Source organism: Dermacentor albipictus, chromosome 3 (genome assembly GCF_038994185.2).
Source record: "Dermacentor albipictus isolate Rhodes 1998 colony chromosome 3, USDA_Dalb.pri_finalv2, whole genome shotgun sequence".
NCBI classification, from domain to species: Eukaryota; Metazoa; Arthropoda; class Arachnida; order Ixodida; family Ixodidae; genus Dermacentor; species Dermacentor albipictus.
Window position 1 is genome coordinate 115,492,424 of NC_091823.1, and position 26,835 is coordinate 115,519,258.

Genomic DNA, 26,835 nt, shown 5'->3' on the forward strand with positions numbered 1-26,835 from the left:
TGGGTACGTTCTTACAGCGATTCAGAAAGCGAACCGTTCGCTTTCCTTCGCGAGATCGATCAGAATTGCATATTCGCCAGTAGAAGCGCCATTCTGTCCAACCACGCGAGGGCAAGAAAATGGTTAGCTTTTCGGAACTGTTATAAGATTGCAGGTGCTGTTGCCTCCCTTCCGTCAGTTCATCTCTTTGTCGCCTTTCTCTCGAGCTTTTTTTTCCGTTTTACTCTAATGCGGCGCCATCACATTCGAGACAGTCAACAGCGGGTTCGGCACCACTAGGCACGCATTTCAGGAAAACAAGGGATCCGGAGAGGCTAAAGCTGGACAAAAGACCGTCCCACAAGTAAGCCTTGGAACAGCGGGTCCGCGGTGGCAAAAGCGGGACGTAACCCGCCTCAAACGGGACGTTTGGTTGTCTTAGCTTTGAATGCACTGACCTTAAGTGAAGCCACACTGAAATATTGCTACCTGCGTTTGTGCAGCTGAACCACCGGTCCTCGTATCCCACTTTGAGGACGTCGTGGTACGCCCGGAAGAACCAGTGTCGCTGAGGTGCGCGGCCACCGGTACACCGCTGCCTCAGATCACGTGGTCTATTTATGACGTCCAGGTTCAAGACTCCAGCCGGGTAAGAATGTTTTCTCTACAGAAGCTCCAACCTCACAGCTGTTAACAAAAGCGTGAGCGCATGCTTAGTAGCAGACATCCCTTTCTGGAGGCACTAAATACTTCAGAGAAGAAAACGTAATCTCTGAATATATACTAACCCTCGCCTTTCATAAACAGATATGTCTCTCTTGAAGCAACACTGCAAATTGTAACTTAATGTAACTTGTACCTTAATCTGCACGTAGGATCGCAATGTCAGCAAATTCACTAGCATGCAGAGAGCGAGTCGCGATGTTGGCAAGGTTACCCGTAGTGGTTTTTAATTTCATTATCACTCTTAGCACACTTCTCACATTTTTCGTTATGTTTCCATCTGCCTATTTCTGGCCAACTGGGCTGTCCATGGTCCAATGGTTAGAGCATCGGACCGCTGTGCTGAGGGAACTGTGTTCGTAACCAACCATTGGACCAACTCGGGTCACTGAGTATGCGACATTGTGTTTTGGGCCGCTCTTTAAGGAACCTCTTTGACGCCAAACGTGGGTAAATTTGTATGTGCCACTCTTCGATGAACCTTTTTGACGCCAACTTAGGCCACTGGGTATGTGCGACTGTGTATATGCAGCATTCCAATTACAAAATGTAAAATCCTTTAAATTTTATCCGGTGTTGGACAGAATTGAACCCGCCTCGTAATATCTTCGTGCCATCTTGTCTCAATATATGTCCAGACATGCGCCACGCACGGACTTCGCGGCGGCGTCGCTAGATGGCGCAGCGTGTCCAAAGGGATGCGCGATAGAGGAGCACGACTGCATACAGGACGCGTTTAGGCGAAGTGATCCGGCGTGTCGCTACACTTCTTTATTGCTAATCACATTAAAGTCAACATTCACCAAAGACAACATACCGCTCGTCCTGTCCACATCTTCGTCTTACGTCCTGTCTGAAGTCGCAGTTCTTTTCCTCTTTAAACATCGTGGAGTGAGCTCAGCCGGAATATTCTGAATACTTATACACCACTCAAAGAGCAGTCTACTCGGAGCACAGATTGCGAAGATTACACCAAATGGCTGAGGAAGTATTTTAAAGAGAGAAATAATAAAGCTTGTATATTTTGGTCTCGTTTTATTGATCAACATACGGGATCTTGAAGTCCCCCTGTTGTGATTGAAATGTCCTGGAACGTGACAAGAAGGAAATAGGGAAGCCCTAATCGAAACAAAATAGAAAGGCTATCTGATGAATCACAAACAAATGAAAAAACAAACAAAAGTAGGCTTTCCTTTTATAAATGAGTGCTTTGTTCATCCACGCTTTAGAACCAAATTTTGTGTGGGTATTGTAGAGAGCTCTATATTGAATCTACGTGTCCATTTTGTGTGCTAACCTCAGCCTAAACTTCTTGACAGGCCCTGCCTGCCACTTCCGTCTTCACTTCGTGTTACATCTTACGTCGCCTCGTGTCGCCTTCTTCTCGCGGCCTATAGGCACTACGAGTTCCTCTCCTGAACTGTTATGTCTTTACTTTCGGGACGGCGCTCTTAACCGGCCCTGACGTGCCTGTGTTAGCTTGCGCTGATCGTGAGAAGCGGGTGGGCAGATCCCGAGGGCAGTGCAAGACAGATGCCAACAGGATGGTCACGAAATTAACGCGTACCCCTTAGTCCTAGTAGTAAGGAAACCGAACAATATCAACGCCGAGAGTGCGTTGAATTGGATACCACCAGAAAAACATTTAAGACAGAACTCTGCAAGCGTCTGGCACAGTGACTGCGACCCCAACCAGTGGGGCTGCTACGGAGTAACGGTGAGCCAGCGTACGCATCCCCAGCTCCGTGTTGTATAGACACATCCGTAAAGATGATCGTGAAAACACGTTTAATAAAGTTGCGGACACCCATTAACGAGGTAGTATCAGTGAAAGGGTGCGGAGTAGCCGAATCAGATAGGGGTTACGCGGTATTCGCGTGTAATACAGGAAATATAACAGAAGGTTGACCAACCTTAACTGTATTTCTTGTCCAGGGACAGGGGTAACGCTACGGTCAATTCGCTCTAGGAAGCAAATTTATCGTTCTGATATCTTGGCGTCTCGACAGCATTGAGAGAGGAGAGGCCAGGATGGGTTCACCTGAGCTTTAAATTGAGCCCCTCAACGAGGCCGGTATGGTGGCGCAACGCTGTAGTCATTATAGCCCATGTGATGAGACCTGGGAGGGGAATGCATTGTGGTTTTCCTTACGGACTCAAAGGCCGCTATACAACAAATATACCATGGTTTGCCATCCCTCAAGTTCCCACGCAAATTACGAGCCATCGTGAAAGAACTCAACAACAAAGGCTTCACAGTAAAGTTTCAGTGGATTCCCTCCCACATTGGTATCTCAGGAAACGAAAAAGCTGATGCGCTTGCATACGCAGCGCTCTATCATCCTCTCAAAATCAAGGCTCCAAGGAGTAATCAAGTGCAAAAATCAGACATTCGAAATCACTTTCCGTCGCTTTGGGTTCCACTGCATATGCCCTGCGTAACCAGGAGATTGCACCGAGAGGAAGCCTCACTTCTATATCGAATAAAGACAAGATCTGCTAATACACCAGCCTGGTTATTTAAAGCGGGGCGAATCAATTCTCCGAACTGTACGGCATGCAACGAGACAGGAGACATTGAGCACTCTTTGTGGTCCTGCCAGCAATTCCAAGATGAAAGAGGCACTCTCCTGAAGAATCTGCAAAACAAGGACCTTCCGCATGCACACCTGCAACACGTTATATTTCCTGAGGGATGAGTTATAGCCCACAAAGAAACTTCACGTCTCCTCATCGAATTCTTAAACCCTTAAGGGGTATTGTGCGAGACGCTCGGGCGGAGCAATTGCCGGCCTTGTTCGCCAGGCTAAACCCACCTGCTGCTACAATTCACCACCACCACCACCACCACCACCACCACCACCACCACCACCACCCCGACCACCACCACAGGGGAGCGGACGCTTTAGGAGGGTGTTTTTTCAGGGGTGTGTGTGAGAAATTTGCGTAGTGTGAGTATGAGGGCTTCTCGTTGTTCTGAGGAGACTATGGACACCATTTTGTCATGGTAATAGAAAATAGGACCACGTGTTCAGACACTGCGTAACTCCTCCAGTACTAACCAAGCATACCTTCAAGGTACTTGGAACGCTTTATGGAGAGTTTATTAGCAGTTTGCTTCACTGAAACATTATCGTCTTATGCCGACGCGAAATGTTAGCATTATGTGATGAAAAAAAAATGGTGTTAAAGGTTCATGTAGTTAGACGCAGGCTGTAAACACGTGTTTTTATGCTTTACAATCTTGCTTCTTTTATGTACTCATAATTCTCATAATTTCCATGAATAACTGCGCCATGTTAGGACATGAGAAACTGTCCCATTTTTTTTTTTTCGCTTTGTGTATCAATATCTACGGACTTGCGATTACCAGCCAAAACTTTTGCATACGGTAGGCTCGGAGCACGCTGTCACCGTCATCGTCGTCGTGTTCAAGCCGATATTGTGGGTGAGCGCTCTGTTTGCGTCTCCCCTCTCCGCGCAGGTTCGCGTAGGAGACTACGTGAGCCGCGACGGCTCGGTGATCAGCTTCGTCAACGTCACGCGGGCGCGCCACGAGGACGGAGGCGCTTACCGCTGCGAGGCCTCCAACGAGCACGGCTCGCAGGCGCACGCCGGCCGCCTCAACGTCCTCGGGCCGCCGGCGGTGCACGACATGCCCAACCGCACCGTTGTTGCGGGACGCAGGGCGGTGCTGCACTGCCCCTACTACGGGCATCCCGTCACCAGGGTGGCGTGGCGCAAAGGTGAGGCCCTCGCGACAAACAAACAAACAAACAAACAAACAAACAAACAAACAAACAAACAAACAAACAAACAAACAAACAAACAAACAAACAAACAAACAAACAAACAAACAAACAAACAAACAAACAAACAAACAAACAAACAAACAAACAAACAAACAAACAAACAAACAAACAAACAGGCAAGCAATCAAGCAAGCAAGCAAACAAACAAACAAACAAAGAAACAAACAAACAAACACACAAACACACAAACACACAAACAAACAAACAAACAAAAAACAAACAAACTAACTTACAAAAAGTAACTTACAACTAACTAACTTACGACTAACCAACGAATGAACGAACACGTAGCTACGAAAATATATAGATATATAAATAAAATCTAATAAACTAAAACGCCAAAAAATACCCGCGAAAGATGACAGTCCGGTGAGAGCATCTACAACTTTGTAATGGCATTTTTTTTTAAATATGCGGCCGCATTTACTGCTGACGTTATGAATGCTTATGATTTACGTATTTTGCTTCTGCCGTTTAGTGCCGACTGTACTGTTTGAAATTGTGCTAGTAGTTGCGGTTAACAGTGTTGTAATGATTAATCTTGCTATTAGTCTTTGAATGAATAGGATAGTAAAAATTTATCCTGTCCTAGTTGCACTTATCTTGAGTTGCTTGCGAATTTATCGTTCGTGTAGAGTATCGCTAAACTGAGTGATCATCTTTAAAGGGCAACTCTACCAATTTTTTGACCATGTCAAGTTAATGGAATATTTAGGTTCTCGAGAACCCCTGTCACGCGTATGATAGTAGGATTGTTTCGGAAATTCTAAAATAATTTTAAATAAGTAAAGAAAGCCCGAAAACGAAACCGAAACCTGACGGAACAGCCGAGAAAACCCCTTCATGTGACGTCACGAGTGTCCCCAGCGGGAAAGGCGCGCAAGGCATGCCGGTCTCGCCCGCTGGGCGAACGAAACTAGTGAACAGCCGACGCTCATCCGATTCGTGACCGCGCCGGACCTTCGCGTGACAATGTCAGCTGGAACAGCTCTTCGGATCTGTCATATATTGACAGTTATGATTCTGGTGAATTTAATAGCCACGAATCGCCGTTCGCATTCGACCCTCCACCACGAGAGCCAGCGCCTACGCGCTGCATGTCGTGCTGCAACACGAAGACCAAGGGTAGCCGTAACCGCTGATTTCAGACGCGCTGCTTGCTATTTTACGAGTTTTAACTTTTAACCCTTTTCAGGGAAGCGCTTCGCATGCTCGCTGTAAGATGTCGCCCACGACTTTCCGCACTTGTGTCCCGTAAGAGCGCCGCTGACAGTCCGAAGCACGGACCAGTGTATTTGTTTACATCGGCAGGTAAAGCGACCGCTCGTCTTTCGCTTGAGATATAATGCTAGCCGCTCATTGGTGACATCAACATATCGAAACAAGGTAATTTTGCACATGTAAGCATCACTCTGAATTGTGCTGATATGAGCAACCACATACGTTCGAAAGCAGCGAGTGGTATACCATAGTACGGGATCGTTGTTATGCTGGCTACTTATCATTCTTCATGTTCTCTTCATGCACACAATATGTTCCGTAACGTAGACACAGATGAGGACTTTGCGCGCATGATCGTTCATTTAGAGAAGGCGTAGTTTTCTTGCGGGAACGCAGATGCCATATTGACACCGTTGACAGCTGAACGAGGTGGTTGTTTACCCTGGTGTGTCGAAGTAGCCTAGCTACGCTTGCCGCCCACTTGGGATACGAGGCAAGCAGTGCACGTCGGAAGCTAAATAATGCGTCTGCATGACAATACGTAAAAACACACGCATGTTCGTAGTCGCATTTAATTTAGGGAAGTGTCGGCGAGTGCGGCTGGCAGCTTTCCGCCCAAAACGGCAACGTACCGATGTCGATACTGCTCCGTGTCGCCGCTTCGCGCTTTTTGTGTGCGCTCTGTACGAAATGAGGAATGGCTTATTGCAAATCCATATCGTCAAAATTGAACTACAGAAGCAGTTTCTTTCTCGTCCTGATGGCCTAATTAGCTTCAAGTCAGTCGCTCACGTCCGCCAGCAGTAGACGCACGAACTCAGAGACTGTGGCATCTAGGATTAACCTAGGCTGAACGCAATTGGCATCGGCTCAAAATGTGTGTGCGGATAGCGAGTGCTGCAGTTAGTGCAGCCAGCAACGCAACACCACATGCAGCCCATCCCTTGAACGTCTACAGGGAACGCAACTTCTCGCGAGAGGAACTCCTCAAGCCATACACTAGCTCACGATCGTCGACTCCTCCTCGCTCTCGTCACTGTCGTCTGCATGATCCCGGCATGCTCTGCATGGAACACTCCTGACGGGATACGCAATGTAGCCTGTAACTGAGGAAGAGGTAAGGTGGGGGTGTTCGAGACAACTATTCAAATTCATTTGTAAAAAAATCTCTGCAACTCTCAAACCTGCTTTTCTGAGGAAATGACGGAAGTGTTCAGAGGATCGTACCCAGTGAATTTCATCGACATCCGTTGCCATAAAGAAATAGCCGGAGTTTGCCCAAGTCTCACGGAATTTTTAAATATCGCCTGTTGAAGATAACATAATTCTAGTCCTTCAGCCGGATTGTTCAGAGAGGCGGACATTAATTTCCCAAGATATGAAAACACATACTCAACGAATCGACAGAACTTATTTAGTTACCACCTTAATTATTTGCTTTACGACACATACGGCAATTTTCTAATTGCAGCCGGTGAGTCTGCAAGGTGTGTCCACTAGGAATGAATTTCTAGGACGACACCACTTCGCATATACGCACTTATGGACTCGCCGTAAAAATGCACCATTGCTCCGATGCATTGAAGCAGAAAATTAGCTAGAACACCCATGTGTTTCAACCTACACTTCGGGTAATGTTAATGTGATAGTGATGTGATCCTGAAGATTTACATCAAGTGTATAGGCCTTGCAAACTCACCGACTACGATTAGTGAACGGCAGTGTGCGTGTGTGTCCGTGTGCGCGTGCGTGCGTGCGTACGAGTGTGTGTGTGTACGTCCATGCGTGCGTCTGTGCGTTTGTGTGTGTGTGTGCGTGCATGTGTGTGTACGTGTGAGTGCGTGCGTGTGTGTGTGCACGCGTGTGCGTGCGTGTGTGCGTACGTTTGTGTGCATGTGCGTATGTGCGTGTGCGTGTGTGTACGTGTGAGTGCGTGTATGTGTGTGTGTGTGTGTGTGCGTATGCCTGCCTGCGTTTGCGCGTTTGTGCGTGCGTTTGTGCGTATGTGTGTGCGTGCGGGAGTGCGTTTGTGTGTGTGTGTGTGCGTGCGTGTATGTGTGTGCGTGCATGTGTGTGTACGTGTGAGTGCGTGCGTGTGTGTGTGCTTGCGCGCGTGTGTGTGCGTATGCGCATTTTGTGTGCGTGTGTGCGAGTATGTGTGTGTGCGCGTGAGTGTATTTGTGTCTGTGCGTGTGTGTGCGTGGGTATGTGTGTGCGCGTGATTGCGTTTGTGTGCGTGTGTGTCCGTACGTGTGTGCGTGTATGCATGTGTGCGTACGTGTGTGCGCGCGTGTGTGCGTGTGAGACTCAGGATTCGTCGCCTTATATACGACATCTAAAATGTCCCGTTCACTTTTTCACTGCACCAACATTTTACGGGGAAACGTCAACTCGTCGTTGTTCTTGTTCATCACTCCACATTTCTGGCACCAATTTCGAACTAACCTTCCGCATGTCCAAATTTTCAGAAATAATTTTGTTAACCACTGTTTTTCACATGTTGCGGTCTTCGGCGATTAACCTGATACTCAAACGTTGGTTCTGAGTGCAGGAGACGCTTTACTTTGGTCGCATTTTCTTCGAAACTGCTCGTCGAAGGGCGTCCAGATCGCTCCATGTCTTCAACGGTCTCCCATCCGTTCTCGCACTCCCTAAACCACCAGAAAACCTGGGCGCTTGGCAGGGCATCGTCTTTGTAAGCCTCCTCATCCAGGGCAAGCGTGTCGGAAGCGGTTTCGCCCAGGTGAAAGCAAAATTTAATCGCGTGCCGCTGCTCAGGCGAACACTCCTTGTTTGACGTTTTCTTCCGGGCCAGAAACTCAAAAGCAGCTTTCGCGCCACTTTCAGATACTCCCCACGTCAGAGCACGCACGCGACTGTCGCCCGGTGCGTCACTTATATTTCTCCGTACCGCCAGCGCACACCATATCCAGCCGTCAGCCACCTTCAGAGCCCGCGTCGTCATTCCAGATGTTCTGTATCCCATTGAGTTTCTTGTGCTACCGGCCTTTCCCCATGACGTCATCCTTTGTTGGCATTTTCTCTCTCGCCATCATGCAATTGTTGACTATATGCTCATGCGGAGGTGGCTTTCTCTGCGATGAGTTCCGCTTCGATTGAACCTACGTTGGCAAAGTTGTTTGTCGCCGACGATACGAACGTACCATCCGGTGCTACAACGCTAGTCCCCGTGTCCTGTGCCGGTGTTGGTGATTCCATAGTTCTGTTTACACCCTTCAAGGCAGTTCAACACCGCAGAAATCTCGCGTTGCCATTTGCCGTTCTCGACCGGCCCAACGGCGCAACAGCTTTCCTTGTTACGAATGTGTTGCCAGTTCCATCAACCTTACTGCGTGGGTAGTGTATAGGCACAATTCAGGCATTAGACGTATCCTCCATCTTCTGCCTTGACGACGCGGACAACTGGCAACTTAGTGCTCCGATACCTTTTACTGGTACGCATGGTTGCCCATCTTTAAGTATGCTTGGCTGCACCATCGACAACGAACTCGCAGAGGCACACCATGAGACACTTCTTGCACTTCTACACCAGTTTCGTGGCTCGTTTGATTTCGAGAAGACGTCATTAGGCCGAACTCACACTGTCCTCCATCCGATTGACACCAGCTCCCAAGCGCCTCTGTGACAGCGCCCTTACCGCGTATCCCTTGCTGAGCGTCGTGTGATCTCCGAACAAGTCGATGACATGCTTCAGCGCGGCATCGTTCAGCCGTACTGCAGTCCGCGGTCGTCGCCTGTTGTTCTTGTCAAGAAAAAAGACGGCTCAATCCGCCTCTGCGTCTATCACCGCCGATTAAACAAAGTTACGCGCACAGATGTGTATCCTCTGCCGCGCATCGATGAGCGCCCTGGACTGCTTGCCCGTCTCTCTGAAGAACTAACGTTGAGCACCCGTGTCACGTGTGCGTCGTCGATACGCTGACACCACGGTGAGGGTGCTTGATGGTGGTGCACAGCATGGAATTTTGGGACATTTTCCCTGTGAACATTTTTAAAATTTCGCCGCAATACACCAGCGTAAGGCAATAGTCGATATATTCAAAGACATAAATTTCCAGACATCTACTTAGTTTCAACAAAATTTTGACAGTAACATGGAGAGGGTGCTTCTTTCTAATAACATACGGATTTGCGACACTTAGTCGGCACTCGGTGCCGAGTTATAGCAGTGTTTTGGTCCTGACGAAGTAGACACTGCTATAACTCGGCACCAAGTGCCGACTAAGTGTCGTAAATTCGTTTAATACTATAGAAAAAAATACTGTCTCGACGTTGTAGTTGGAGGCTTTACTACTTCAATGAAAATTAAATAAAAAATTAAGTAAAATTAAAACCGTTTCTAATATTTCATGACGTTGCTAACTTTTGAGAAATACTTTTTTCAAAATGTTGTACATTCAGTTGCGCTAGTGTATTCCTTTGAAGTTAACAGACTGTTGAACGGGCAATGTCCAAATTTTTCATCACATCAAGATGCGCCTTGAGTCTCCGTAAAATGCTATCACAGTAAAAAACAATAATTGCAAAAATCCTGAGAAAGCACATGCTATGTCCGTAGATACTACATTAGCAGTAAATGGCCCAAGTAAAACAATAATTTTCCTGTCCAAGTCACAGTGACCAAATATTTGAAAATAATGCTGTATGAAAGACGAATGACTTCTTGTTAACAAATCCTCTTTGCTTTGACGCAAAGAAAAGGCGAAAAACGTTGTTTTCTGATGTCCATTAAGGCCGCACGGCTGCGGGAAGTGGGCGATGAAAAAGAAGACATTTTTCCTACTCGACAGCTTTCATCATCAGAGTTATGCAACCTACTTGAAGCTATGTTGAGTTCCAGGAGGCGTGGCGCGTGCATGATTTTACAATCTCTCTCATTGAACAGATAAGTCGCTCGCTGTATCGCAAAAATGTAATGTAAAAAGCTGTGGTAAACGGCTTAACTTGCCATAACTTGCTTAACGTGCCATAATTGGATCTGCCACTTAGGCTCTTGGCCCTGCACTCGCAGATGCCAAGAGCCTGCCCAGCAGCAAACGTGTTATGACTTACCCGAACGGCTCCCTGGTCCTGGAGGCTGTGAGCCGCAAGGACGACGAGGGGCGCTATTCCTGCTCTGTCAGCAGCGAGCACGGCAGTGAAACCCACAACTATCTCTACCTCAGGGTGCTGGGTGAGTGCTCTAGAATCTTGTGTTTTCGCGTTGCTCGCTCTTTCTGTCTTGCCATCATTACCGGCGGATATGGTATGATCATTGGTGTGGTAGGGGAAAACATAAGTTGATCGGCTTTGGTATGAAAGATGGTTTAGTGTATGGGCATGGTTATTTGTCCTCGTTGTCCTGTATTGGTGGAATAACACGGTATTCTTTTTTTTTACATTGTGCCGAATTTTTGTAAAAATACCGCAATTCTACCCTTTCAACTCTATCACTTAATGGGGCGGACATTACTTGCTCGAACGATTTCACAAAATTACACTAATTTCCGTTTTAACTAGCTGAGTTAGGATATGTATTACAATTTGGAAATTGTAGCCGGTGTGTTTGCTAGGCATATCCACTTTGGAACTAACTCTCAGTGTGATACCAGTTTCGATATAGTCATTTCTAAAGTGGGCGACGAAATACGACGAGACGAATCAGAAAGTATTTGCCTCTACTTTTTTAGCCAGATTACGGCTGTAAATACGAAGTCAACGTACCTAATTGCCAGCGGTGGACCCTTTCTTTTTAACCACCCCAGTTCTATCTGCCAGTAGGTCCGCGGTACAGCACTGATTTCAGTTGTTGAAGACGCTGGTTGTGCTTCATGCGTCCACGGCGTACGAGCAACGAAGTGTGATTCGTTTTCTATGGAGCAAGTGACGAACGCCCATCGAAATCCGCAGAAAATTGCAGCCCACCTATGGGGAAAGGTGTCTCGCTTTGAGAAGTGTAAGGTGGTGGTGTTGCGAGTTCGCAAAAGGGCGCGAAGACGACTTGCCAACAATGAGTGTTCGGGGAGGCCGCCATGCGTCGCTGACTGATGACAACATTTCCCGAGTAGATTCAATGGTGAAAGCGGATCGGCGGGTGCACCTCAAGGACAATTCCTAGGACTGATCTTTTTTAGCGCACAAAAAGGGACGAGAGACAGTGGCAAGACGCGGACACAGCGCGTCTTGCCACTGTCTCTCGTCCCTTTTTGTGCGCTAAAAAAAGCTCAGTTATGGAATACCAACAAGCCCTAACCTACGCTCTTTCAATTTCCTGGGAGCTTGGCATTTCGTAGTTATGCCAACAATGGGAATAACTCAGCTGTTCAAGACTTCCCATATCACCACGTCTACACATTCCGAGCATGCGGCTCTCCGCGACGCACTTCATTTGATAAATGGGCAGTCTTCTGTGATTCGAGGCCGGCCGGCCTTGCAATTTGTACAGTCATTTCTCCGACATGAAACTCGCAATCAGCTCACGTGCGAAATCGTGGAACTCATCCATCCCTTGAGAGAAAAAGGCCATGATATCACTTTTAAATGGTTACCAGGCCATTGCGGTACTGGTTGAAATGATGACTCAGATAAGGCAGCTCGGAAGTCAAACAAAGAGGACCGCTGCGTCTTCATTCCTCTCTCAAGGACAGACGATGCGAGACAACTTCGCATTCTAGCACGCACATTCTCCTTAGCAGAGTGGAATACCGCACATGCAAGGCGCACAAAGCTGCACAGACTAAACCCGTCACTGCAACTGAGGCCTCCGGCCGGACTGCACCGACGCGAAGCATCTCTTCTGTGTCGGTTGTAGCCGGTAGTTGCCTTCATGAAAGCTTATTCAGTACTAATTGAAATGGCTGACAGTTCTGCACGTGATGTTTGCGGATGCAAAGAGAACATTGACCGCTTATAGTGCCACTGCCCTCAATTTGAAGCACAAATACAATCTATGTCCAACAAATTCAGGATACTAGATGATCGTCCTCTGAGGGAACAGACAGTACTAGAAGACCGTCCCCACCGATCACCGTCTCAGATGGCAGTGAAGGCACTTTTGTGCTTCCTGAGAACGTCTCGTTCGTACTGTCCGTGCACGTCTCTATACCACTTATATATCTCTCTACCATCTCTCACTCCCCCTCTCCCTTCCCCCAGTGTAGGGTAGCCAACTGGGCTCTTGGATGATTAACATCTCTGTCTTCCTTATACGCCCCCTGCCCCCCCCCCCATTCTCTCTTTCTTGGCATTTCTCATGGGAGTGTTGGCGACGTCGTTGACGCCTCCATAGGGTACCGGCATGTTTCATGTCGGTGGGTGCCTAAGGAGTTAGATAACTTGATGAAAGGCCAGCGAATCTGCAATGGTACGCCGAGGAGGGTGAACGTTTCCTGGACCACATTATTACTGGCGATGAAACGGGGATACTGCATTTCACGCCGGAATCGAAGCAGCGGAGCATGGTGTGGAAACATCTGGGTTCGCCTGTGACAGGAAAATTCTGTTCAGACAGAGAAAATAATGCAGAGTAAGGCAGGGAGGTTAACCAGAGGTAGTTCCGGTTGGCTACCCTGCGCAGGGGGAAGGGTTAAGAGGGATAAAAAGAGAAACAGAGTGGAAGGGGGAGATAGAAAGAAAGGGAGACAAGCACGAACAAAGCGCGTACGCTACAGAGTGGTAGGGGGCGGAATTCTTAGAGTCTGTCGGGAAGCCCCGTAGACCGCAAGAACCTTAATAGCGCGAGTAAGGCCTTCAACGCGGATGTTCTTTCGGAGCATTGGCCTAAAGCTTTTAGTTCTGAAAGTGGACAATTGTCCAACTGGTCCAGTACTCTGCTCATATGTTGGGTAAGTGATGTTAGCGGTCTTCTGGGATCACTGAGGACCGCTCTTGCCCTGCTGGATTTCATGCGACAAGGTGCAACCATTAATGCCGACAATTATTCTTCAACGCTGTCGCGTCTGCTGGCTGCCATCAGGCGAAAACGCCTAGAGAATCTAGGTGTGGACAACACGGTTATCCTCTGCGACAATGCGAGGCCCCATGTGACAATCAAAACGACCGACAAGCTCCGGTCATTTCACTGTGAGTGTCTGGACTCCCCGCCATACAGTCCGGACCTCGCCCCTAGTGATTTCCATGTTTTCGGTACGGTGAAGAAGTTCCTCGAAAGATGGCCATTCTCGTGCAACGATGACGCCAAGACAGGAGTCCGACGATGGTTCCACAGTCAGCTGGACGAATTCTACGACAGGAGCACCTCAAATTTAGTCTTGCGCTGGAACAAATGTATGAACCTGTGTGAGGACAATGCAGAAAGTATAGTGTAAGATGCGTAAAATAGCACGTACATCTGTAGTTGCTTGTATGTGCCTTATTTTGGCTAATAAAAAATTGGGGAAATACGTTCTGATTTGCCCTCATGCATGGCTCTCCAGATATGCCCTAATTAGTTAAAAGCCCAATTATTCTAAAAATTTTGTTGGCTTTTTTGATTGCGCATTTTCATTTCTCGTGGAAGTAATGCCCACTTCATCGAGTAACCCAGTTGAACCTTATTACCTTATTATGAATTATTATGAATTATGAACCTTATTAGTAACCTAGATGTACCTTATTTTAGCTAATAAAAATAGGGGCAAATACTTTCTGATTTGCCCTCGTACATGCTACTCCAGTTCCTTTTGTGCGTGAATGCATAAAACGGGCTTTCCTAAAAAATTTAGTCGTGCATGAGAACAATCTAACCGCGAGTTTGTCGGGGATTATCTCGCAACCGGTGCCATCCTCAGAATTCGTTCCAAGGTAATTTGTCTAGCAAGCTCACCTGCTACAACTCCTAAAATTATATACCGTAAAGTAATTAGTAAATAATTTGCACACAGCACAGCAGTAGGTATGACGCACACACAAAACGTGAACACGAGCGCAGACGATGAAGCGCTTCAATCAACTTATGTACTAGAAAAAAAACACGGGGGGAGGCAAGCTCTGAGCAGAAACGTCAGTGCGCAAACAACTACGCACGGTGCACAATAAGTTTCTAAGAAATCAATTGATAGAAGTGCTTCATTGTCTTCGCCCGTGTTCACGTTTTGTATGTGTGCATTAATTTCTGCAGCGTTGTTTTCTAATTATGACATTCCAACTAGCCCTAACACAAGCCTTAATTAGTTAAAAGCCCAATTCTCTTAAAAATTTTGTTAGTTTTTATGATTGTGCATTTTCATTTCTCGTCCACTTGTTCGAGTAACCTAGTTGAAGAATTGTATGTGTACTATCAGCGACAACTTATCTTAAAAAATCTAGATAATCTAAAAAAAAACGACTATATGAAGGCCGTATGTACGTGCTATTATTTAAGTGAGGATGGATAGCATAAGTGACTAAAAATACTAGTTTATATTTTATCGCCAAGATATGCCAGCATCCATGGCAGATGTTCGCACCAAGTCGCATCCTCAGATGAGCGCGGGGAAGTGTATTAAAATGGAGTGAAACACGCCTATTCCCAGAGAAGAAATGTTGGGAGACGTATATCTGGCGTTTTGTGGGTTATTGTCTATTCAACATGTATAATTGTCTTTAGTACGTTGCACAACATTTTAGAAATGTTACGTCTGTTGTCGCCTGAATGTTATTAGTACTTCAGTATCACGTCAAACATCTGTGTCACGTTTTATCATAACACCACTTTTGCAACTTTCTCTGCAACCGCTGTACTTTCCAAATAGATCGTTTTTTTTGTGAATTTTTCCTGAATGCTTGTGACACCTGCTGAACCAAATGAGATGTGATGCCACCAGGACTTTGCTTTTACTACAAGCTTTACCAAAGAAAATGGCTTATGATTTGAGTCATTTGCAGTTAAAATTTGTTTAATATACAATGGTCATTGTTACAATTATTCATTTGGTTCAGAACAAAGCCCAGAGCACTTAAATATGCCAGGAAAATTGGAAGTATTTGCCTGCATAGAATTTCCAGGAATGTTCCTTAAGGAAGAAAAAAATATTTAAAAATGATATTTTAATATATTCAACAATATTCAGTATTTTCGTGCGATATTTACCACACCATTAGAAGGCATACATCACAAACAGCCTGAAAGTTTTGAAATGTTTTGCTTAAAATCGGCCACGTTAGATGCAGTGGAAGGCGAATACATAGGTACACTATACCCCCCCCCCCCCCCACTCCCGCTTATCGATCAACGTAGGTTGAAGAAGATGTCAATACATTTAGGAGACGCACCTTTATCCGCCACAATACATTGTGCGTGCCAACAGTATAATAACTTGAAAAAGAGGATCCTGTGCAGGCTTTTGAGGATATCGTTCCTCTTTCGTTCGCATCACTACTCGATTCCGTGAATAATTTATTACTTTTAATGCGCATTGATGACAGTTTTAATAATTGGGCCGGGACTCTTACGGGGTTTTCCTTTTGTTAAGCGTGGAACCTTCACGATAATACCGTAAGCAGAGGTATTTATGAAATTAAATATGCTGTTTATCTACAATTATTCCTTCTACATCGCGGGTAATGGGGCCCTTACCCACCAATGATAAAAAAACGTTGGTTTAATAATTCAAACAAGAATGTGTTTTTTATCTGAATGCTTTACTGGCAGTTATCGTGCTAAACGAAAACCAGGTGTAGGAATTTTATATGTACAATATTTTCTCGCTAGGGATGCTTTGCCTTAACGAGGATGCGTTTGCGGCAGAGCACGCTTTACAAACAGAAGCACTTCTGTTGGGCGCGTGCTGGTTTAGATACGAACCACTCACGCATTCATCAGTTGCTTTAATAATTCAAACAAGTACATGTTTTTTATCTGCATACTTTACTGGCGGCTATTGTACTAAACGAAAACCAGATGTAGGAATTTTATACGTACAATATCTTCTCGCAAGAGATGGTTTCCCCTAAACAGCATGCGCTTGCGGCAGAGCACGCTTTACAGACAGAAGCGCTTCTGTTGGGCGCGTGCTGGTTTAGATACGAAGTACTCACGCCTTCATCAATAGCTCTGACAACCAGTCCAGTTGACGCCAAGAAGACATAGTGCCGAAGGAATGAGAATGAAATGTAGTTTTTGAACACACTTTCGTACTTTATCTGTATCTGCGACTACCTGTACTAATAGTTTTGTCTGTACCTATGGCGGTCGTTCGCAGTACCACCGTCCATAACGCCCTTCTCGTTTCCCGAGAAGCCACAGCTGGGCTCTCGCGCCAGCGTCACCTGCAGCGTGCCCGAGGGAGACCCGCCCATACGGCTGTCGTGGCTGCGAGATGGCGTGCCTCTGGACTCCGCCTCTTCTGCCACCTCCGCGGTGGGCATCTCCTCGGGCCACGTGGACGACTTCATCTCGACGCTGGTGTTCAGGTCGCTGCGCGAGGAGCACACGGCTGTGTACACGTGCCTGGCTGCCAACGAGGCCGCCTTCATCAATTACTCGGCGCCGCTCGTCGTTTACGGTCAGTACCCATGTGCATTCGTTCATCGAGCGTTCTAGTACGGGAAAATGTAAACAAAAAAGCCAGCTCTATTAAGTTTTAATTTATTTACAATGGCGTTCCAGTGGATACTGGCACCGTTTCTATAAAACACTGCACTAGAAGGAGAATAGGGGATGCGATTACTGTTATTATTTACCATCACTATTCTTTTCCGTCTTTCTAATGCTTTCCCTTCCCCTTTACCGTTCTTCCAATTTTTAGATTCGTAAGATGAGGTGCATTATGCCGTAGCATTCGTGAGAAATCTGCCAATGGCCTCACGGCCCGGACAATAACTGCAGTTCATTGGACTGTTCTCGTGCAAGCATGTCAAAGCTAACGTAGCTTCTCGCATTGCGCAAAATTACGGCCAAAAAATAACGCGCCATATTTTCGTTAGAAAAACGTTGCTTGATTCGCGTTACCATGTATCATATTATTTATAATAGTCGTCTAAGGAGAATACCTTACATAGGAAATAACCAGACTATTGCCTTATATTAGTCGAGCTTTTGTTCTTCATTGCTTCCATGTGCTTTAACCGCTTGCTCAGAGGGGCCGCCCGAAGTATCACTCGGCTTTGGCCAGGTGCGCTGCGGCATTTATCGGCCAATAAGTTTCCGCTCTTGTCCTGATTTTGGTGCAATTCGTCAGGTCTACTTTGTGAAAGTGCCGCGATGATTGATTGATTGCTTTAAAAGCCACTTCATTGACTGATTGAAACACTGATGGATTTCTTTTATTTATGGGTTACATTGGTTATTTACTTTATTGGGCTAAACGTCCCACAGGGGCTGCAAGAGTCGCCATAAGGAAAGGCTCCGACCACCTCTGGCTCTTTGAAACCACGAACGTGGTACGCGAGTGCGTTTGAAATCAGGCTCCGTCGACATGTGGCCGCCACGGCCGCAAACTAAATCCGCCATGTTGTGCTCGGCTGCACAACGCCATAGTCAGGGAGCCACTGCTTTCGGTATGGCTGCGTATGCGCGCTTTTTAATTTATTAAGCCATTCCTACCTACCACCGCAGCCTGAAAGTGCGAACGAAGGTGGGGAGGAAAATACTACGGAAAAGTGCAACACTCGCCCCCCCAAAAGCGGAAGTGTTTTGTGCTGCAGGTTCAAACGTGCAGCACGACAAACAACGAAGAACAACCGATGTTGATGACTTTGAGGCGACACCAGCTATAATGAATATGTAAAGGCTATGTAATGTCTGGCTACCGTATACACTTGGTTTTAGGTGTCGCTCCTTGTCTATGATATACGTGTTTTTCTTGCGAGAAGCCGCTGAAAAGTAATGCGTAGAAATATGTGCTCACAGCGTACCACAGAAGGAACAAAAGGCAGAAAATATTGCTCGCGCAGCTGTAGTAATGTCGACCCAGTATATGGTATCTTGCGATCTAGGCGACTTCACCACGAAACACGCAGGGTGACATCGCTGAGCCGGATAACCTAAACAACGAGCTTCACGGCAAAAATTTTTCATATTCAAGAGCATAATAAATTTTCTTAAGTACTTCAATCATTCGTGTGACCTTATGTGTGCTGTGCTTTGATTGGCGTTATTCACGCAGCTCCACCGAGATGGCGGTTGGAGCCCAAAGACACCACGGTGACGACAGGCGATCGCATAATCCTGGACTGCCAGGCTGACGGCACCCCGGAACCCAGAGTGCGCTGGAAAAAGTCGGCAGGTGTGCTGTTTCTCCTAAATCATCTTATCTTATGAAGACAGAGGGGACGTGATGTACGAAAAACAACAATAAAACACACCCATGAGTATTTTGGTTCTAGCACAATTGAATCTGCTACAACTATAGTGAAAGCGGTCTGTCCCTCGGTACATGATGTGCACCCTTGAGCAAAAGTGTACGGACCCGGGATTACGAGATAAAACTCATTTTCTCCTCTGTCTGCGAATGCAACTTCTAATTAAAAACTCCAGTCCAAACTTGGCATTACGAATTTCCTAGGGCACTCGTCAGCTTCCGGTTATGCCTGTTAATTACAAGGAAATTCTGTGTCTTCCATGACCATGTGGTCGTATACTTTTGCTCACGGGTGTACATAAATTTACAATTGGCAAAATCTGAGTGAATGAAGAAAACATTGAAATGCGTGAACCAATATCAATTAGAAATTTAGCGCGACCTCTGTAAACATTCGTATATACTAGAACAGAAAGCAAAAAGAAAACAAAAGACGAACCAATCGTATTCTTTTTATTTCAGTCATTACAGGCAAGGTATAACAGGACCTATGAAATGTTGCATCAGAGCTGTTTGTTGTACTACTACCACGAGCGAATAACCAAAATTTTGATAGTAATTCCTTTGTACTTCGTTTTGTTGCTTCCAAGGCAGTCCAAAGTAAGTCAAGTGTCTGAAACCACGAAAGAACATTAACAGCGTAAAGTATGACGTGCTGTGTTTCCGACCAATTAATTGACGAGAGAAATGGCTGATATTCAGGACGGTACCTGAAATTGTAAGAGAAAACATCAGTTTTTAATCAACCATTCCTCACGTGACAGCACCTGTATGTTAAAGAAAAGAAAGAAAAAAAAAAGCTTTTCCGCACTTCATTTCATGGTGAGCTGGTAACTTTCTATGGTTTGTCGTTGTCCTGCAATTGAACTAAGAACTAAGAGGTTTCTATATCTTGAAGTTAGGCTTATTTTTGTTCGGTCTGTTGTTAGCTTTAATTTTGTCAACAATTGCAACAAAATTTAGCTCCCTCCCAAGCACACATTCCGATCAAAGCGCTGTCCTGAAAATTCTATTATTAAGAAACGCATACAACATGGTGACTAGCTTTGGCATCAAATTGAACTTTTCTCATCACAGGGCTGCAGGGTACCGAATTTCGCACGGTCATCAGCAGCTCCCGAATGCAGTCGCTCGTGAATGGTTCGCTGGTCATACAAGAGGTGGAGACGTTGGACGCCGGCGGATACATGTGCGAGGCCACCAATGGCGTTGGGCTGCCACTGTACACCGTCGTACAGGTCAACGTTCATTGTGAGTAAGGCACTCTGATGCTCGGCCACAGTTTCAGAGATGGCCATCGTGAACTGTAAAAAGGAAGACGGAAATCGGAGGCAAAGAAAGGCACACTGTCAATCGCACATACGGACGCAAGTTTAGGCGTGTAAGCCTACTTTAGCTCACCAATTCATAGCGGTAATAAGTTACTATATACAAAATAAGTTATCGATAAAAGAGAGGCACATGTGCTAAACTTTTCGCCTTTCTTCGTGCGACACCTGTTCTGTAGCTGCTCAGAGTGGCATGCTTGAAGCCACTTAACCGCGGATAAGTCGACGAGAGACTGAAATGCATCGTGATTTATTTCTGCTTCCCTTTCTTGTGGCTCCATCGGGCTGCACTGCATTTATCAGATGAGCTTTCTTCGAGCCAACTCTGGAAAATAGCCACTGTAAGGAACCGGAAAATTTTAACATTAACTTAAACCTTAAATGTAACTGCTAGAAAACAAAACAAGAAACCTGACAAGAACAATTTATCATGCTTTCAGTGACCGATAAGCTCTCATACTACTAATCATACTACTACATCTCATTGATACTAATCATACTTGATCTCGTATAATATTGCCAAACTTTGTTTCTCACAAACAATATTTTCTAAACAGGATAATTCTCACTCGAATGATGAAAATAGAGGTGCATAGCGGCATAGATATTTGTGCCCGTATTGTTATAGCGTTTCAAAACTGCACGTCTGGAGTTGTCGAAAGCAAAGTCCTCATGTTATGCGTTTTACAAGAACGTTAAATACTTGGATGAGTAAAAAATACCCTAATAGAACCTTGCACATGCAATCTGCAATAGCCCATAACACACGATAGTGAGTGGCCAGTGAATGACAATGCTCTAACATAAGTGCGAATGCCAGTGAGAAACGCGTTGTTACAAACATGAAATTTATGGAATATACAATTTCACAGGCTATACGTTAAAGAAGATGCGAAGGCGCGAACCAACTCGCCGATACTTACGCAGACATAAAACTCAAGATTATGTCTCATAAAACTCAAGATATGTCTCGTACCTCTCCGTGCATACGTCGCTCATCAACATTCTTCGCTCGACAAGTATCAGACATCGCCTTCGTACCATTTACACAGACAGATGACAGCTACAGGCGACGAGGCTTTGCCAACGTCATGCGCTACCCGCCGATACTTCAGTAAATCAAACACGCTTCGCGTCGTTTAGATTTTATCAATGAGTGTCGATACTTCTTCATTAGAACTGCATTTTCATTGGCATATAACATGACATAACTGTCAATTCGCAAGAAGTAGGGGCTTGTGTATTCACGCCAACAAGGCCGCGCCTCCTTTAGAATGCAGAGTTTAAATTTCTCTCACTTATACTGTTATAAATCTCTAAACCCCATGCTTTTCTGGCATTTTTCTCTCTATTTATTGGCGATTAAGGAAAAAATTTAAGACATTCTGTATTACCATGAGCTTAAGCAGCCATCAAGTTCAAGAAATTTCATTAACATCGCTCACCTGATTGTGAAACGAAACCAAGACTGCTTAACCATATAAACAGCTCACACCCCATGAAGAAACATATAGCTACTGTTATATTCACAACACTGAAACATTAGTGGCGAAATCGCAGTTTTAGAACGTCCCAATAATTTTTACACCTGACAAAATAAGTAAACATTGCAACTACCGTGGATTGAAAGTATAAAAATGCGGGACCAAGGCCTCTTTCTTTTCTTCTTAAACTTCTATTTCAGCTCCGGCCAAGGTACGGCAGCATTTCATGTCCCAAACGACAGCAAGAGGCCAGGTCGTGAAGCTTCGCTGCGAAGCCACTGGGGACAAGCCCATCAGATTTTTCTGGTCCAAGGACAGCAAACCCATTAAGTCATTTTCAAGTCCCAGGTAGGTCATAGACTCTTTGTTCACGAACAGGAGAGAGAGACCGAGATTTAATGGTTCCTTGTGAGGTTTGGGCAGGGTGGCTTTACTATGTGTTCCATGAAGTTAACTGCTCAGGAAAAAAATGTCTTACTGCAGGCCTTCTACAATGGAGAACGCTACACATGATCAAAACTTGGGTAATAATTAAGTGTAACAGATTTAATCATGAACTAGATCAGCTGGGAGGATTCTGCAATATCGACGTCTTCCCAGTGTTGCAGAAAATAGCATCTTAGGCAGACGGTAGTCCACAGAAACGACGTGAAGTTTTGATCGGTTTGAATACGCTCATTCGATCTCGCGAACCAGTTTCGTATGCGTGTACGCGTGAACGTTGCTTTCACTTCTCGCGGTGGCAGGTACTCGATCGAAGATCACTCTGGCGAAGACACACCCTGGTCGGAACTAGTAATCCTGTTTGCTGAGAAGAATGACACCGGTACCTTCAGGTGCGACGTGTCAAACTCGTATGGACAAGACGAGCAGGTGACCCATCTCTCTATACAAGGTAGGCCTCACCAACAAGCTCGCTGCATCTTGCCACTTGTTAGAAAATCAAATAGCTGTTCCTTTGTTCCTTGAACGAATAATCCGCAGGTAAATCTGGCCGATGTGGGCACATCGACTTATTTGCGGTTGCGCTTTCGCGTTCGCACAAACCAGAAAACAGGTCACAGATAGAGACAACATAGTTTGACAGCAGTTCACCTCTCCAGGATATAAACATCCTGATATTTCCGAATATTTTCTTACAAAACTTCGCTTGTTTACATTACAGTAGCTTAGTTACATTGATTATGGTATATTTCATTATATTAGTAAGCCGGTCATTCTGTAAATTATTGTGCACACAATACTGTACATACTACGTGCTCACTCTTCTCACACTGGATTTCAATACTCTCGTGGTGCGTAGACATTCAAGTACTAACAAGTCGCTAGCAGCAACGTCCGTTGAATTGGACACGACGCATAGTGTACTTTCAAGGAAGTGCTGTGGAACTATAGCACGGTAATTTCTCAGGCAGAACCTGCCTCCTCGCTTGCGCATTTTAAAATCTACGTGACAACTCAGGCAAACTGCTACTGTTCCCAAAAATTTCAGCGACACTTTCGAGCCCGCTCTAAAACTCTCTGCATTCAAAGGGTTTTGAGAACTGCACTGAACACAACGTTCAGAGGAGTACTGACACAAATGTTGTATCGCGGTTTTTTTTGCTACATCAGATAATTGTCAATCCCGTAACAGCACTTTCGTGTTAGGATTCCTTTAACGTGCAGTTAAACCACTTGGTAAAAACTTAGGGGTTATCTTTGGATACTCAAAGGCGATGTTACGTTACACATACCCGCCATCTTTACTTTCACTAGACCGGCCGGAACAGCCTCCAAGACCGGAAGTACTCAACGTACTCAGCCGATCTGTTACCATTCTGTGGAAGAGTCCGGGTGATGGCAACTCTCCGATTACCAAGTACATCGTGCAGTACAAGAGGAGCGCAGGTAAGATTGCGCGAAAATGTGAATCCTCGTAAATGCCTTCGCGAGAAACAGTTCCTTCAGAGAAGTTTCAAGGTAGAATCATCATTTGCCTGGGCATCTAACAAACTGTCGAAATTTGGGACGGTGGAGAAAGCGATACTCAGGAATGTCTCCTGTAAATAAACATTAAAAGGTAATCCCAAACGTAGTATTGATTGCTTAAGGATAGCGTATACACGAAGAGCATCTTGCCAGCTCAACATGAATCGTGAAAAAGATGACATGTGATATCGAGGAGGACATGCATGGATGCGTGGCATAGCATCGAGACAACCGCAGATGCACGTCCTAGCCTGTTCTAGTAACCCAATTTAACCACGCTGATCGATCTGCTCTTGTAACGGTGACGACGCAGAAAAATATAGGCTATGGCTTCCAACATTGACGAGTTTTACTTTTATTCACCTTTACAGCCAGTGCATATGTGGAGGAACGCTCACGTTGTTTACGGCAGCCAGCCACATTCACAATGTCAGGACGCTGTAACGATGCGACTCGACACTCAGGAATTGCTGACGACAGCAATTTAAAAATATGTCCCTATCGATTCATGCAGCTTGTCGATCCTTTCATCTGGCGCGCATGCGTTCAGGTACACGTGTGCTTGCAAGTGTGCGCCAGAGTCATTCTGCGAATCACTTTCATTCAGAGACGCCCTAATAACCACTCTTTTTCATTTGGATGCTGCTACGTTAAGGTGCGCAGCCGCACAGTTTTGGTGACGGAAGCAGTGCTAAGTAACAGGCTTTCCCGTTATACTCTAGAATGTTCCCCTGCTTGACACACCGTCTCGGCTTAAGAAAGTACTTTACGAGGCGATTCTCGAGCGAAATATTTCTAGCCAGATGCTCACGGCAACTACACAAGCGCGTTCGACTAAAAGAGCACTTATCGTGATACGTCTAGCCGTATGAATAACCGACGAATGTTTCGGAAGCGTAATGTCCTCTTCAGTTTAGGGGCGGCACTTCAGACCACTTGTCGGAGTCGAGGAAGAGCTTCGTGTCGAGGTTGGCTTGTACGGGGGTTAAGCCTTGCTCTGAAAGACATATTTCGCACTCAGGCTGAATGGGCTCCGCCACCTATGTCATTGCCAAACCAACATTGAAAGATGACGCGTGCAACGCGTGTTTCCGCAGAGTCGTGGGAGAAACAGCTGAGCGAAATGGTGGCCGAGTCGGACCAGAGCCAGGTGACGGTGCAGGACCTGCAGCCCCTCGCCGAGTACAACTTCCGCGTTCTGGCCCAGAACGCCATCGGGGTTGGGCCTCCCAGCGAGGCACTCACTGTCGTCACCGACGGAGAAGGTACGGTGCGATGTTGCAAAGCCACCCTACAAGTAAAATACTCTGCAGTTAGGCCTATAGTGATAGGATACATTTAACCTTTGGATGATGAGGCGTAAAAAACCCATAAAGGAAACGTTTTATTATTTGTCGAAACTTGCTGAATACACGGGTTGTTAGGTGCAGCTAAACGAAAATATATTCCACTAAAAAGAAAATATCTTGCGGGAACTTTTTCAGCAATAAGCTTTTTTCTTGTGAGCAACATCAGGCAGAACACGGAAAAAGAGCTTCGCACTAAGCCACCTATAGCTTCGTGTGAAACTTGTACTTGTAGCAGTGACCGAATAAATAGCGACATCAATAGTGTTATCAAAAGATGAAGGCGATTACAACACTCTATATGTGTAAAAGGTGCTTTTTTACACCCTGCACGTTTTTTATAAAACGTCTATAAGCGTAGCGAACATGGCGCTGTTGCAAATAAGTTCTTCGGTGACGCAGACATGTTTTGCCGCTAACAACCTAAGTATCAGAAGTATTATCAAGAAAAACTGTTAAAAATGTTTTTACAATAGTCTTCGAAGCAGTTGTTTATTTGGCACAATTGCAGGCAGTCGTATCTCATTGCACCTCTGTTTAAAAAAAGATGAACTTAAAAACGCAGTTATCTTGAGAAATTCATTATGGAATTTCAACGCTCAATCCAAACAATATCGAAATCGAGAGCACGTGGAAGCTACGTCAAAGGGAACTGCCCCCTGACGAAGTGCAACGCAATAGTTTTAATAATGGCGCATGTCGCGACAGGTGCGAATGCAGCACGTCGCGGCAGATTCTTGTTTCGCGAAACGTGTCGTATTAGTATTTGACGCGACTGGCCGCGACGTTGTGGCAAGCAAAGGGGGCAAAAGACCCCTCAAGCCATCGTTTCAAAGGCTTTTCCCTCACGACAAATTGATTATCTAAAGAACTGCCCCAAAGTTCTGAACGATAAGTAAATTACCAATTGTTGGTTAATTAGTTTACTGATACTCACGTTATTAGCGGCAAAGTATGTCTGCCTTGCCGAAAAACTTATCTGCAAAGATGTAACGTTCGACACGTTTACAGCACTTAAAGAAAATCTTTATGGTGTAAAAAAATGGCCAGGCTTAGCTTGGTTAAGCCAAGAATGCGTTGCATATTGCGCGAGTTGGGGCCCAGCTTTTCCTCCGGCTGTCGTGACGTCACGTCACGTGGTTGCGCTAAAGGTCAATGGTGGCTGCCCGGCCGCGCCCAAGGGCTGAACTGAGTGATTGCAATATGCAACGCATAAAAATAGAAGCAACTTAATAACAAACATAGCAAACTTAAAAAAGAATAGACCCACATATGAGACGCGCAGCAATGAACAATGGTTCATACCCTCAATGGTGGCTGCGCGGCCACGCCCAAGGGCTGAATGAACTGAGTGATTGCAATATGCTACGCATAAAAATAATCCATCGCATAATCCCAGCGTTAACGGGTGCCAGTAAGTTCACCTAGGCAAGAAATGTTTTTATGGGTACTCCTCTCGATGTCCACGAGGAAGGAGAAAATAAAATAGATAAAAGACAATTAAAGGCTTGATTTTCAAAATTCCGAATATTTCGCGGCAACAGCCAACTCTAACACATCGATAAGTTGCTACTCGCGTGCAGAGCTGATAAAGATCATGCGAACAGGCGGAAAGGCTGCTTTATAAAATGACATATGGACAAAATTTTGATTAGTTCTTTTGGCAAACGCAAAAAAAAACATTCAGAAAC

The 26,835-nt window shown here is 45.6% G+C and overlaps 1 protein-coding gene across 1 annotated transcript in view; it reads left to right on the top strand.

Moving 5' to 3' along the window:
- LOC135916904 (cell adhesion molecule Dscam1-like) overlaps positions 1–26,835 on the top strand; it is a 257,332-nt gene that overhangs the window by 195,983 nt on the left and 34,514 nt on the right. Inside the window, exons 8-17 of the mRNA XM_065450351.2 lie at positions 483–628; positions 4,187–4,448; positions 10,768–10,929; positions 16,916–17,218; positions 18,821–18,940; positions 20,093–20,266; positions 22,028–22,175; positions 22,574–22,722; positions 23,586–23,717; positions 24,896–25,063. Coding sequence (XP_065306423.1) covers positions 483–628; positions 4,187–4,448; positions 10,768–10,929; positions 16,916–17,218; positions 18,821–18,940; positions 20,093–20,266; positions 22,028–22,175; positions 22,574–22,722; positions 23,586–23,717; positions 24,896–25,063 — 1,764 coding nt within the window. The remainder of the gene's footprint in view (positions 1–482; positions 629–4,186; positions 4,449–10,767; positions 10,930–16,915; positions 17,219–18,820; positions 18,941–20,092; positions 20,267–22,027; positions 22,176–22,573; positions 22,723–23,585; positions 23,718–24,895; positions 25,064–26,835) is intronic.